The 16,040-nt window shown below is 43.6% G+C and overlaps 2 protein-coding genes across 2 annotated transcripts in view; both read right to left on the bottom strand.

The window, feature by feature from the left end:
• The window catches only part of linc.pou2af1 (lnc RNA pou2af1), a gene marked incomplete at its 5' end in the record, with an annotated part of 5,270 nt that extends 2,970 nt beyond the window's left edge, over positions 1–2,300 (bottom strand). The window contains one exon of the mRNA XM_079224939.1: positions 2,217–2,300. Within this exon, the coding sequence (XP_079081065.1) occupies positions 2,217–2,300 (84 nt within the window). The remainder of the gene's footprint in view (positions 1–2,216) is intronic.
• A 1,696-nt stretch (positions 2,301–3,996) lies between these two features.
• On the bottom strand, positions 3,997–15,765 carry pou2af2 (POU class 2 homeobox associating factor 2). The gene is made up of 5 exons (XM_079224505.1): positions 15,688–15,765; positions 13,928–14,028; positions 6,211–6,250; positions 5,201–5,502; positions 3,997–4,476 (listed from the first exon to the last, which is right to left on the bottom strand). Exons 1-5 carry the CDS (start codon positions 15,695–15,697, stop codon positions 4,045–4,047), a joined length of 885 nt encoding a protein of 294 aa, XP_079080631.1. The 5' UTR covers positions 15,698–15,765; the 3' UTR covers positions 3,997–4,044.
• Positions 15,766–16,040: the final 275 nt, after the last annotated feature.

Raw genomic sequence — 16,040 nt, 5'->3', positions numbered from 1 at the left:
ACACACGTGTATTGTTAATGTTACAACACACACAAGACAACAACACAACAACACAACAACACAACAACACACACAAGACAACAAGACAACAACACACACAAGACAACAAGACAACAAGACAACAACACAACAACACACACAAGACAACAAGACAACAACACAACAACACACACAAGACAACAAGACAACAAGACAACAACACAACAACACACACAAGACAACAAGACAACAACACAACAACACACACAAGACAACAAGACAACAAGACAACAACACAACAACACAACAACACAACAACACAACAAGACAACAAGACAACAAGACAACAACACAACAACACAACAAGACAACAACACAACAACACAACAACACAACAACACAACAACACACACAAGACAACAACACAACAACACAACAACACACACAAGACAACAACACAACAACACAACAACACAACAACACAACAACACAACAAGACAACAACACAACAACACAACAACACAACAACACACACAAGACAACAACACAACAACACAACAACACAACAACACAACAACACAACAACACAACAAGACAACAAGACAACAACACAACAACACACACAAGACAACAACACAACAACACAACAACACAACAACACAACAAGACAACAACACAACAACACAACAACACAACAACACAACAACACACACAAGACAACAACACACACAAGACAACAACACACACAAGACAACAAGACAACAACACACACAAGACAACAAGACAACAAGACAACAACACAACAACACACACAAGACAACAAGACAACAACACAACAACACACACAAGACAACAAGACAACAAGACAACAACACAACAACACACACAAGACAACAAGACAACAACACAACAACACACACAAGACAACAAGACAACAAGACAACAACACAACAACACAACAACACAACAACACAACAAGACAACAAGACAACAAGACAACAACACAACAACACAACAAGACAACAACACAACAACACAACAACACAACAACACAACAACACACACAAGACAACAACACAACAACACAACAACACACACAAGACAACAACACAACAACACAACAACACAACAACACAACAAGACAACAACACAACAACACAACAACACAACAACACACACAAGACAACAACACAACAACACAACAACACAACAACACAACAACACAACAACACAACAAGACAACAAGACAACAACACAACAACACACACAAGACAACAACACAACAACACAACAACACAACAACACAACAAGACAACAACACAACAACACAACAACACAACAACACAACAACACACACAAGACAACAACACACACAAGACAACAACACAACAAGACAACAAGACAACAACACAACAAGACAACAACACAACAACACACACAAGACAACAACACAACAACACAACAACACAACAACACACACAAGACAACAACACACACAAGACAACAACACAACAAGACAACAAGACAACAAGACAACAACACAACAACACAACAACACAACAACACACACAAGACAACAACACAACAACACAACAACACAACAACACAACAACACACACAAGACAACAACACAACAACACAACAACACAACAACACACACAAGACAACAACACACACAAGACAACAACACAACAAGACACATGTTGGATGATGGCAGATTTACTCAATGAAACCCAGAATAAACATTAATAGAGTTAATAGAGAGAGAGTGTGTGTGTGTGTGTGTGTGTGTGTGTGTGTGTGTGTGTGTGTGTGTGTGTGTGTGTGTGTGTGGCTGCAGAGCGTGAGCACATGTTTCAGTGTTCATCCTGACCCTCCAGAGCGGCTCGTTGACCTCTGACCTTAAAGGAGTTACTAACAGGTGTTCTCTGTCATGTCTTCTTCTGCAGCAGGTTGGTCATGTGACCAGAAACCTGACATTCATCCATTCATCCATTCATCCATTCATTGTCTCCAGCAGACTGAATCCTGTTCAGTGATTCAGTGACTCCTGCTCAGTCCTCTCTCCTCTTTCCTCTCTCCTCTCTCCTCTCTCCTCTCTCCTCTCTCCTCATCTCCTCTCTCCTCTCTCCTCTCTCCTCTCTCCTCATGTTCCCTCTCCTCTCTCATATCTCCTCATGTCCTCATGTCCTCTCTCCTCACTGCCACTCTACTGAATGAAGACGGTCTTACCCCACACAGAGCTGCAGGGTGTTTCTGGAGGCCAACAGGAAGTCAGCGTCACTGGTTTCCTCCACAAGCAGCCAATAGGATTCTTCCATTGTACTTTGGACTGTAACATAAAATAAAGCTACAGGACTCGCGTCCTAGCGAGGACGCTTAGTCGTCTCCTTGAGACTCTTTAAGATCCACCAGAGGGGCGTTCACTGACCTGTTTTATAAATCGGACAAATAATTCTCCGCCACAAAGAAGGCCATTCAATTGTATTTATGTATTTATATAGCCCACTATCACACATTTGCCTTCAGAGATTTGCTTAAATATGGACGACTGCAATGCCATCAGAGCAACGGATCAGTTCACTATGATCTCCCTCCACCTGGTCATGATTCATGAGGATATGGAAGCTGACAGGAAAGGAGACGACTAAGCGTCCTCATTAGGACACGAGTCCTCTAGCTTAGTGGAGGAGACATGAAGTCATGTGACCTGGTGGAGGCCCTCTATAACATGAAGTCATGTGACCATGGTGGAGGCCCTCTATAACAGGAAGTCATGTGACCATGGTGGAGGCCCTCTATAACATGAAGTCATGTGACCATGGTGGAGGCCCTCTATAACAGGAAGTCATGTGACCATGGTGGAGGCCCTCTATAACAGGAAGTCATGTGACCTGATGGAGGCCCTCTAACATGAAGTCATGTGACCATGGTGGAGGTCCTCTAACATGAAGTCATGTGACCATGGTGGAGGTCCTATAACATGAAGTCATGTGACCGTGGTGGAGGTCCTCTAACATGAAGTCATGTGACCGTGGTGGAGGTCCTATAACATGAAGTCATGTGACCGTGGTGGAGGTCCTCTAGCAGGAAGTCATGTGACCATGGTGGAGGTCCTCTAACATGAAGTCATGTGACCGTGGTGGAGGTCCTCTAACATGAAGTCATGTGACCGTGGTGGAGGTCGTCTATAACATGAAGTCATGTGACCGTGGTGGAGGTCCTCTAACAGGAAGTCATGTGACCGTACTGGAGGTCCTCTATAACTTTAGCTCCTTACGTGAAGCTTCTAAACTAATGCATTGCTTATATTTATTAGTTTTTCCTTACCGTTGGCAGTAAATACAGTTACTGAATATCAGCCTCACACCATTTTGAAAATCTTGTAAATTTATTTTCACGTAAACACAAATATGTGGATATAATTACTGTACATAGTTCACTAAATCATAATTTATATATTTTTCAAATGAGTTGAGCGACTCAACAGTTTAACCAGAAGTCCTCTTATTATACATCATGAAAGAGACGACACTACTTCACCAACTTAAATACATCAATGAAAACCTTTTAAAAAAACTTTTAAGGCTCTTTTTTCATACAAAGCAAACCAAAAATTAAAGCAAATAAGTAGGAATCTCTCGTCAGATCAAGCAAAACTCTTCCTGAATGCATTAAAGTGTCCGATGGAGAGATCTGGGTCCGAGTGTTCGTTGAGTTCAGTGTTTCTTTGTCTGTGACGCCTTCTCTAGGCCCTCTGGTCAGTAGGCCCTCTGGTCAGAAGGCCCTCTGGTGAGAAGGCCCTCTGGTCAGTTGGCCCTCTGGTCAGTAGGCCCTCTGGTCAGAAGGCCCTCTGGTCAGAAGGCCCTCTGGTGAGAAGGCCCTCAGGTCAGTGGGACCTCTGGTCAGAAGGCCCTCAGGTCAGAAGGCCCTCTGGTCAGAAGGCCCTCTGGTCAGAAGGCCCTCTGGTGAGAAGGCCCTCTGGTCAGAAGGCCCTCTGGTGAGAAGGCCCTCTGGTCAGAAGGCCCTCAGGTCAGAAGGCCCTCCAGTCAGTAGGCCCTCCGGTCAGTAGGCCCTCCGGAGCTCGTAGGGCGACCAGGAGCTCACCCCGTCCTCCTTGGCCCAGGAGGAGTGAACCTCTCCGCCGGGCGGCAGGCCCGCGTGGCCGTCGGGCGCCTCCTCCGTCACCATCTTGGTCACCAGGTCGCCGATGGGGGTGCCCATGTAGGACGGGCAGGGGAAGGAGGAGGAGGGGCCCGGGTAGGAGCCGCTGGTGGTCAAGGCGTGGTAGTGGGCTTCCTCCAGGGGGTGCAGGGTGTAGGGCTGGCTGCCGGGGCCCATGGAGGAGCCCCGGCTCGGGGAGCGGTAGTGGGACGGACTCCCTGGGGGTTCCGGGCTGGCCATAGAGGGTGGGGCGCTGACGGAGGCCAGGCTGTCCGGACACAGAGCCTCCACCTGGGACACCGGCTCCGGAACCGACTGCTCCCACGAGTCCCTCTGAGGCCGGGAAAGAGAGACAATCAGTCATTCATGTCCTCGACGAGGAAGCACCTCATCAGATACGCTCACGCTCAACAGGAGAGCCTTTGTAACGGCATGATGTAATTTATATTTCAGCTCAACGCTGGTGCTCCACACACTGACTTCCTGTTTCCCAGAATGCCGAGTGAAAGGCCATCGAGGTTTCGTAACGGTTTGCATGATATCTTACAAAAGTTTGTGTTTTCAAAATAAACTTCTGTCTATCAACTTCTCTTCCTGATTTACGAAATGAACACATGAAGCATAGACTTCTATACAACCAGAGGAGTCGCCCCCTGGTGGTCAGGAGAGAGAATGCAGCTTTAACACATGAAGCATAGACTTCTATACAACCAGAGGAGTCACCCCCTGGTGGTCAGGAGCGATAATGCATCTTTAACACATGAAGCATAGACTTCTATACAACCAGAGGAGTCGCCCCCTGGTGGTCAGGAGAGAGAATACAGCTTTAACACATGAAGCATAGACTTCTATACAACCAGAGGAGTCACCCCCGGGTGGTCAGGAGCGATAATGCATCTTTAACACATGAAGCATAGACTTCTATACAACCAGAGGAGTCGCCCCCTGGTGGTCAGGAGAGAATGCAGCTTTAACACATGAAGCATAGACTTCTATACAACCAGAGGAGTCGCCCCCTGGTGGTGAGTAGAGAGAATGCAGCGTTAACACATCCTACCAGGAATAAGTGCGAGGGCTCTCCTCCGTAAGGAGGCAGCAGGGACGAGAGGGCCGACGTCGGCAGGAAGGAACCTCCGGAGCTGGTGAAGGCGGCGCTCCGGTAATCGCCGAAGGTCTCGGGGTAGTAGTTGTCGATGAAGGAGGAGTAGTGTGCCATGGAGGACGGCTCACAGCCCAGAGGTTTACCGACCAGCGAGGGCGAGTAGACGTCGGGGGAGAACTGCTTGGTGGACTGGCAGAAGTCTGAGTCCGAGATGAAGGGACGCCTCATGCCGTAGTAGCTGGGCAGCATGTGAGAGCCTGCAGGAAGCAGCATGAAGAGATGCATGAAGGACAACAACAAAGTAAAAACTATATAACAACAGAACGCTTCACAAAAGCAAGACAGACTATAAGGTAAACAATCATAAAACAGTATAATAGATGAAACAATAAAAACAAGTAATACTATAAAACAATTGTATAATACAAAGAATAATAGTAAAATATATATATCCTCCAAGAATAAAAATAATAATAATATATATATATATATATATATATATATATATATATATATATATACATTACTATTATTATTCTTTTTATTATAATATTATACTATTAGTTAGTTATTAGTAGTTTTTATTGTTTCATCTATTATACTGTTTTATAATAATTGCTTTATCTATATCTATTGCTTTATCTATATAGCACCTTAAAAACAGAGACAAAAGAGAGCAATATAAATAAAAAGATTCAGGTACAATAGATACATCAATAAAATAAATCAATTACATAAGAATAAACAAATCAATAAAACATAGTTTTTTAGGATTTTAGGAAGTGATTAAAAAACATAAACTGACTTTTCATTCCTCTCTTTCTTAAAATGTGAGCGAGAACTTGGATCCTCTACATATTTATTATTATATATATAAAGAGAGAGCTGATAGTGACTCTGTGTGGACGGCGTTATATTTATTTAATTCAATAAAGAGATTATGGGATATGAAGTCTGAGTCTCACCTGACATCTGGACAAAGGAAGGCGGAGTGGGCGATCCTCCCTGTGGCAGAAACAAGAGGAGAGGATATTTAATACAAATATAAAAACTCTTTGTTCGACGTAGACGTCAACAGAACCATGTGGAGGAAGAGAGAAGAGATTCATTTACAGGTTTAACCTCAGACTTCATTTAACAAAGAGGACGTTTAGAAGCCTTGAGTTCGGCTTTTTGGTCGTCGCCATCTTGCTTCTTTGCGACCTGACGAGAGGGCGGAGCTAAGTGGAGCCAAGAGGGTGGAGCTAAGAGGCTTCAAGAGGGCGGAGCTAAGTGGCGCAAGAGGGCGGAGCTATGTGGAGCCAAGAGGGTGGAGCCAAGAGGCTTCAAGAGGGCGGAGCTAAGTGGAGCCAAGATAGCGGCGCTAAGAGGTTTCAAAAGGGCGGAGCTAAGTGGAGCCAAGATAGCGGCGCTAAGTGGCTTCAAGAGGGCGGAGCTAAGTGGAGCCAAGAGGGTGGAGCCAAGAGGCTTCAAGAGGGCGGAGCTAAGTGGAGCCAAGATAGCGGCGCTAAGAGGTTTCAAGAGGGCGGAGCTAAGTGGGGCAAAGATAGCGGCACTAAGAGGCTTCAAGAGGGCGGAGCTAAGTGGAGCCAAGAGGGTGGAGCTAAGAGGCTTCAAGAGGGTGGAGCTAAGTGGAGCCAAGATAGCGGCGCTAAGTGGCTTCAAGATGGCGGCGCTAAGTGGAGCCAAGATGGCGGAGCTAAGAGACTTCAAGAGGGCGGAGCTAAGTGGAGCCAAGAGGGAAGAGCTAAGTGGAGCCAAGAGGGCGGAGCTAAGTGGCGCCAAGAGGGCAAACGCTGATTCAGTCATTTTTTAGGCGACTGACTGAAACATCTACAGATTTTTTGGAAGCTGTAGATTTTTAATTATCCAGTTCTTCTGTATTCTTCTGTGTGGACATTGAAAGTTGCACCTCGTCATCCATCCATGAGTCAAATTTATTTTTCACCACGGCACCAAATATCAATATAAATAAAGAAATAATAACCAATTGCTTCATTATTGTTTCCTTCCAAAGGAGAATAACTTAACGCGTTTAAACATGGCCTTAGTTCCAGACATTATGAACAAATAAGAACATTGGAAATAGAAAAAACACTTCCTTTAAAAAGAAATAGGAGTTTAATTACAGCTGCTAGGACCAATTCAGGAAGATATGATTGTGATTGAAAGTTAAATTGAAGCTTTTGCAGCACGTTGTGAGTTTCTACATGCAGCATTGAGGTTTATTGTGTACTACTACCATCTATTTAAAATGAATGTGACATATAATGAGCGATACATCATCCTGTTTATTCGAGAGGCCGCGTGGTGCAGAGTCACGCAGACAGAGACGCTGCTTTGCATCCTGCTAACATGAAAGAGTTGATATTAAAGCCGGCGTTGGCCGGGAAGCAAGCAAATTCTGAGGCTCGAATTTGAATGTGATTTGCCAGCGCCAAGACTTCCTCATGTGGCCCGGGAACGGCTCAGTGCATCTCTGAAGGCTGCCTATGGAAAGCAGGCAGTGTGTGTGTGTGTGTGTGTGTGTGTGTGTGTGTGTGTGTGTGTGTGTGTGTGTGTGTGTGTGAGATGGACATATTAACATGCTTTCACAGAGAAGCTCTTCCTTCTCATGCAAAACCTTTTGCACGCATGCACTTTTTTTGGTGTGGTGAGAATTTTCCTTTAATTTTTCTAAACAGTCGTTAGTTTTGTTTTTTGTTCTGCTGTTTGAGCTTAAAGACCTTTATGTTAAAAAAATACACTTTTTTGTTCATTTATTTATTATTTATTAAATTGGGACTTTATGTTATGTTAAAAAGACTCATATCTACATTGTTTGTTGTATTACTTCGTATTTTAGTTTTAGGACTTTATATGAAAATAAAATATATGTTGTGTTTTAATTGTATTTATTATTGTATTCATGATTGTACTGTCAGGACTTTATGTTTGAAGTACTCCTATTTTTTATTTTCATTTTATTATTTATCATTTTAGTTTCAGGACTTTATGTCAAAATAACCTCCATTTTATATTTGTACTTAATTATTTTACTTTACTGACTTTATGTTTTTATTTAATTATTTATTATTTCATGTTAAAAAGATCTCTATTTTGTATGTGTATTTTAATATTTATTATTTTACTTTCAGGACTTTATGTTAAACATACCTCTATTTTTTATTTTCATTTTAGTATTTTAGTTTCACGACTTAAATAACCTCTATTTTATATTTTTATTTAATTATTCATACTTTTTATGTTAAAACAACCTCAATTTGCTATTTTAATTCTACTATTTATTATTTTACTTTTAGGACTTTATGTTAAAATAACCCCTATTTTGACTTTACATAACTTTCTCATGTTGAAGTCTCAGTTTCCCTCATAAAGTTCAGATGTCTGTTGTTATTGTTTTGAGTTGTCTGTGAACAGTTTGGCCCACAGACACAAAGTCCTTTCAAAATAAAGCGCTCACAGTGGGTCGCTGTGAGCGGGGAGTCTTTGTGCTCCTCGTGTCCCAACAGGAGAGGCTCTGTGGTCACGGCCCTCACAGCCTTTATCCTCACATAAAGCCAACAGGAGGAGCGCTTAGTTACTGTGTCTGAGCAACATGGCCGCCATTTATAAACAACAAGGAGGAGGAGGGGGAGCACCGCCCAGACTACTGCCTCAGGGAAATATGAATGACTGGATACATTAATAACCATAACAACCCCAGTACCTAATATTAATGCTTCTTCAAACAACGGTTCATATTTACGGTTACTCCTCGTTTTCCAACTAAAGTCCACTCTTTACACGTAAACAAGCTTTTCAAAATAAAGTGCCATCTTCACCAGAAACTTCTTAGTTATGTGTAATAAAGATAATGAAATATTTAGTTATGTTTAATAAAGATGAATTACTTTGTTAGGTTTAATAAAGATGATGAAATACTTAGTTAGGTTTAATAAAGATGAAATACTTAGTTATGTTTAATAAAGATGAAATACTTAGTTAGGTTTAATAAAGATGAAATACTTAGTTATGTTTAATAAAGATGAAATACATAGTTATGTTTAATAAAGATGATGAAATACTAAGTTAGGTTTAATAAATATGATGAAATATTTAGGTTTAATAAATATGATGAAATAGTTCTGTTTAATAAAGATGATGAAATACTTAGTTAGGTTTAATAAAGATGATGAAATACTTAGTTATGTTTAATAAAGATGATGAATCAAAAAGTATTTGACACAGTGAACCACCAGATCCTCATCTCCTCCCTCCAGGACCTTGGTATCTCAGGCTCTGCTCTCCCTCTTCTCATCCGACCTCAACGACCTCCTACCGGGTAACGTGGAGAGGATCTGTGTCTGAACCTGATCCTCTCACTACTGGGGTCCCTCAGGGCTCCGTCCTGGATCCTCTCCTCTTCTCTCTGGACACCAACTCTCTCAACCATCTCCTACCATAGCTATGCTGATGACACCCAACTGATCCTCTCGTTTCCCGAGTTAGAAACACAGGTAGCAGCATGAATCTCTGCCTGTCTGTCTGACACCTCTTCGTGGATGTCATCCTGTATGCTACACAACATCCTGTAGGTTCATGCTACACAACATCCTGTAGGTTCATGCTACACAACATCCTGTAGGTTCATGCTACACAACATTCTGTAGGTTCATGCTACACACCATCCTGTAGGTTCATGCTACACAACATCATGTAGGTCCATGCTACACAACATCCTGTAGTTTCATGCTACACAACATCCTGTAGTTTCATGCTACACAACATCCTGTAGGTCCATGCTACACTACATCCTGTAGGTACATGCTACACAACATTCTGTAGGTTCATGCTACACACCATCCTGTAGGTTCATGCTACACAACATCCTGTAGGTCCATGCTACACAACATTCTGTAGTTTCATGCTACACAACATCCTGTAGGTCCATGCTACACAACATTCTGTAGTTTCATGCTACACAACATCCAGTAGGTTCATGCTACACAACATCCTGTAGGTTCATGCTACACAACATCCTGTAGGTCCATGCTACACAACATTATGTAGTTTCATGCTACACAACATCCTGTAGGTTCATGCTACACAACATTATGTAGTTTCATGCCACACACCATCCTGTAGGTTCATGCTACACAACATCCTGTAGGTTCATGCCACACACCATCCTGTAGGTTCATGCTACACAACATCCTGTAGGTTCATGCTACACAACATCCTGTAGGTCCATGCTACACAACATCCTGTAGGTTCATGCTACACAACATCCTGTAGGTTCATGCTACACAACATCCTGTAGGTTCATGCTACTCAACATCCAGTAGGTTCATGCTACACAACATCCTGTAGGTTCATGCTACACAACATCCTGTAGGTCCATGCTACACAACATTATGTAGTTTCATGCTACACAACATCCTGTAGGTCCATGCTACACAACACTATGTAGTTTCATGCTACACAACATCCTGTAGGTTCATGCTACACAACATTATGTAGTTTCATGCCACACACCATCCTGTAGGTTCATGCTACACAACATCCTGTAGGTTCATGCCACACACCATCCTGTAGGTTCATGCTACACAACATCCTGTAGGTTCATGCTACACAACATCCTGTAGGTCCATGCTACACAACATCCTGTAGGTTCATGCTACACAACATCCTGTAGGTTCATGCTACACAACATCCTGTAGGTTCATGCTACTCAACATCCAGTAGGTTCATGCTACACAACATCCTGTAGGTTCATGCTACACAACATCCTGTAGGTCCATGCTACACAACATTATGTAGTTTCATGCTACACAACATCCTGTAGGTCCATGCTACACAACACTATGTAGTTTCATGCTACACAACATCCTGTAGGTTCATGCTACACAACATTATGTAGTTTCATGCCACACACCATCCTGTAGGTTCATGCTACACAACATCCTGTAGGTTCATGCCACACACCATCCTGTAGGTTCATGCTACACAACATCCTGTAGGTTCATGCTACACAACATCCTGTAGGTCCATGCTACACAACATCCTGTAGGTTCATGCTACACAACATCCTGTAGGTTCATGCTACACAACATCCTGTAGGTTCATGCTACACAACATCCTGTAGGTTCATGCTACACAACATCCAGTAGGTTCATTCTACACAACATCCTGTAGGTTCATGCTACACAACATCCTGTAGGTCCATGCTACACAACATTATGTAGTTTCATGCTACACAACATCCTGTAGGTCCATGCTACACAACATTATGTAGTTTCATGCTACACAACATCCTGTAGGTTCATGCTACACAACATTATGTAGTTTCATGCCACACACCATCCTGTAGGTTCATGCTACACAACATCCTGTAGGTTCATGCTACACAACATCCTGTAGGTTCATGCTACACAACATCCTGTAGGTTCATGCTACACAACATCCTGTAGGTTCATGCTACACAACATCCTGTAGGTTCATGCTACACAACATCCTGTAGGTTCATGCTACACAACATCCTGTAGGTTCATGCTACACAACATCCTGTAGGTCCATGCTACACAACATCCTGTAGGTCCATGCTACACAACAGGAGAATACGTCCCCTTCTCACTCAGAAGGCGGCACAGGTTCTTGTCACGGAAAATGCAACTAAAGCCTCACCTGTAGATGCCACTGAATCCTACACACTGTCCCTTTAAGTGGAACAGTTTAAAATTGCACTTTTAACAGCATGAAGGAAAAGTCCACTGTTTCTTTAAACTGCGTCTCTGTGAGAGAGAAGGCTGATTAACTGTTAAACTAAACTAAAACGTCCAGTGTCTTCCCGTCCTTTCTGGTTCCATTGCATCATGTCAATATAACACTGCCAATGTTTATGAAGCAGAAATGGTCTGGAGGCAGATTTGCAGGATACGATTTGCATGATTCCAGATTTCCTAGTTGTCAGATGATAACACCAAAACCGATAATGTGTTATCCTGGTCATCAATCGTCTCCTACCACCTTGTTTGTAGCTGTCAGAGAGAGCTGTCAGAACAAGGATATAAAACAGAGAGAACTGTTTGCAGTAGAGAACGAATATGTAGAGACGCTGTATGACTCTGGTGTCGACCTGTCAATTACCTTGTAGCCCCGCCCTAAAGCGTCCCCTGCTTTATGGTCTGGTTGACTCTAAATGACCATAATTTACTAAATGAACATCATGCTGCTTTGAAGAAGACTTGAAACTGTTGGTCTTTTTTCATGAGGAAGTAGAATATTACCAGACGCTCCAGAGTGCTCAGAATAAAATGCTAAACTGGGCCTGAGCTCTAGTTAAGAGCTTTAAAAAGACACTTCACTGGGTTTGCTTCCTTTTTTGTCCCGGCTGACACCAACCAATGTGTATTTTCTCTTGGCGCACAACATGTGTTTAAAAGCATCAATCATCAACTCGTACAGAAATATCTTGTACAGAAACATCTTGTACAGAAACATCTCGTTGGAGCCTTTTGTCACGTGACGGCATCTCATTGGAGCCTTTTGTCACGTGACGGCATCTCGTTGGAGCCTTTTGTCACGTGACGGCATCTCATTGGAGCCTTTTGTCACGTGACGGCATCTCATGCTCTCGTTGGAGCCTTTTGTCACGTGACGGCATCTCGTTGGAGCCTTTTGTCGCATGACGGCATCTCCTTGGAGCCTTTTGTCGCGTGACGGCATCTCATTGTAGCCTTTTGTCGTGCGATAGCATCTCATTGGAGCCTTTTGTCGTGCGATGGCATCTCGTTGGAGCCTTTTGTCGCGTGACGGCATCTCGTTGGAGCCTCTCGTCACGTGACGGCATCTCGTTGGAGCCTTTTGTCACGTGACGGCATCTCGTTGGAGTCTTTTGTCGTGTGATGGCATCTCATTGGAGCCTTTTGTCGTGTGATGGCATCTCATTGGAGCCTTTTGTCGCGCGATGGCATCTCGTTGGAGCCTTTTGTCACGTGACGGCATCTCGTTAGAGCCTTTTGTCACGTGACGGCATCTCGTTGGAGCCTTTTGCCGCGTGACGGCATCTCATGCTCTCGCGGTCGCCCTGTATCTCTACTGAGTGGACATGCCGACGCCGAGCAAGCAGACAAACAGTCCGTCCTGTGAAGGCTTTTGACTGGCGGTTTGTGGACAAAAAGCCAGTCCTGCTTGTGCATGCAGATGTCTACAGCCTAATTTCTCCCACTGTGTGTTTGTGTGAGAGAGTGTGTGTGTGTGTGTTTCTGAGGCAACAATAGGAGGCTTGTCTGCGGCCGGGACGCGGCGGAGGACAATGTCAAGCTGGCAGGTGTGCGTGGATCAAACTTTGCATAGGCAGCCTCCTTCACTGCCTCTCTGTACCTGTCCACCTCTGGGAGGCAGGGTGGGGGGATCATCCAGCATTGTGTCTCTTTTGTGTCTCTGCTCTTTGTGTCTCTCTCTGCACACACATCATGCTCAGCTATTTACAGACTGGCTTTGCCTCGGGGGAGCAGCGAGACAGAGGCGGGTACAGGTGGTCAACCCACACTGCGCTAGTCCACAATGCGAGCCAAAATGTAAACAAGGGGAGGAGATTTCTTTTTGAAAGGCGACCTCTTAATTGTGCCACCAGCAGAATGTCAACTGTGGCTGTTTGGTTTCGGGAGACAAATGAGGTTGAGGGTGGGTGTTTCTTACGTTGTATCGGGGTCCGCTCGGCTGCCGGGATCTCTTCTCCGCCAGCAGGTCTTTGACCGTGTGCTTGACCCGGACGCCCTGGTACACTCTCTTGGAGTATTCTAGACGGAGCAGAGAGACAACAACAGTTTTACTAAGTGATACAAACTTCACACAAATTTTTCATCCCGCACCCCACAAATGTGTGGATTTGAATGTGTCACAGTTGTATCCACGTCGGGGCCAATGGGGGATCGCTGTGTGTAAATGTCATGGAAATCGCCCTCGGTTTGGTCCATGCAAATGGACGGAGGGTGTGTTGAAAGATTTTCTGGAAGGGATAAAGTCTCTGTATCAAAGTTGTATTTGTTTGTTTATTTCTTGCAAGAAGAACCAAGTCTGCTGGACGATGCACGTTGGTTTTGGGCTCAGTTATGTACCTTTCCTTCAGAAGGGTCGGGTAGCACACGGACATGCACTGACAGTGAGTGAGGGCGGAGGGAGAGGTGACCTCATGGTATGAAGGCCATTGTGGAGAGAACGCTACCTTATCATTAGGGAGGCTACAAATTTTTGCATAGTAAGCATATTTCTCACCAACACAGTGCCATCAGTGCTTAACTGTGATAGAGACGCAGGTCGTCTCCAGACAGAGACACATTGTCTCCGTCTCCCTGTGACCCTCAGAGCACGCCGATTTTGGTACTTTAACACAAACAATTCTGTCTGCAAATTCTGCTCTACCTTCTGTAACATAAGCAATGATATGTTTTACCATTACAAGGGGGAAAGAATAGGCGGTGTTCTGCAAATGGCGGCTGAAACGTCACAGTGACGGAGAGGAGAGGACGAGGGGTCGAGGGGTTGAGGGAACAGGGGACCCAGTGGACAAGGGGCCAAAGAAGAATAATGAAATTATCCTTCATTAGTCCCCTTGGGGAAATTATCATCTGCATTTGACCCATCATTGGTTGGGGGGACAAGGGGACAAGGGGACAAGGGGTCGAGGGACCGAGCGCTCGCTATGTCTCACGTAGGATCGCGTGCGGCGATCCGTTCCATCGGCTCTCTGCAAAGCTCATAACGGGATCGGGAACACAGCTTGAAACATTAACTCAATATAAATGCAAACCTTAGTTATGCAAACGGGAATTGCATGCAAAAAATATTCATGTAAAAGATGTAAACCTTTTAAATGGATATTTTAGATAAGACGCAACTTTGCTCGACCAGTGACATTGTTTGAAAATAGGAAATGTTCTTCGGATTATGTCAAAACATATAAATATATATATATATATATATATATATATATATATATATATATATATATATATATATATATATATATATATATATATACAGTATATATACAGTATATCCTGCAATTTGCACAAACTAAACATCCTCCTATCATTATTCTTAACTAAATAAATGTCAAGATATGAATCTGTGCTTGATATTAAAAGCGTCTTTTGAATATCACACACAGATTCATGTGAGTTTCACATTTACTGACTAACGTTGTTTCTTTACATCATTCCGACACATTTTACTTATTATTTGGGATCAAAATGAGAAAAAACAAACTAAACACAAAGACATGCTCACACACACAAATGCACGTCTTCACATGCACCCTTCAAAATAAAAGCACAGCTTTATAAAAATAAAAAAGGCAAAGAAAATCTGACGTCCAACGTGTTTTTAAAAAAAAATTAAACTAAAAATCTACTTCTGCAGTAAGAGTTACAGTGAATGACAACATGAGTGTGTCTTACCTGTGTCCATGATGCTGCAGAGCAGTCTGACACACACACCCACACACACACCACCACACACACACACACACACAGAGGCCTCTGTTGTCCCAGCAGTTGACAGCAGCTGAATGCCGGCGTGCAGCACTGAGCGGCGCGGCGGGAGCTTTAAGGCTCAGGAGGGCAGGGACAACCGGGGCATGCCACCTCACTGAGGCACCGGGCGGCTGCTGCTTCCTTTTCCCTTCTTTCAAAATGACCTTTATCTATTTGTTTAAATGCAAATGTTTGGTAGGGACGTTTTTAGACTATTTGCATTCGCAGTCCAGATTAGGGGGTTGGAGGCTCGGAGGAGAGAGCCGGAGCCGGAGCCG

The sequence above is a fragment of the Taurulus bubalis genome (assembly GCF_910589615.1).
Source record: "Taurulus bubalis genome assembly, chromosome: 10".
Lineage (NCBI taxonomy): Eukaryota > Metazoa > Chordata > Actinopteri > Perciformes > Cottidae > Taurulus > Taurulus bubalis.
The sequence above is the reverse complement of the archived record's forward strand: the minus strand, read 5'-3'. Positions and strand labels throughout refer to the sequence as shown.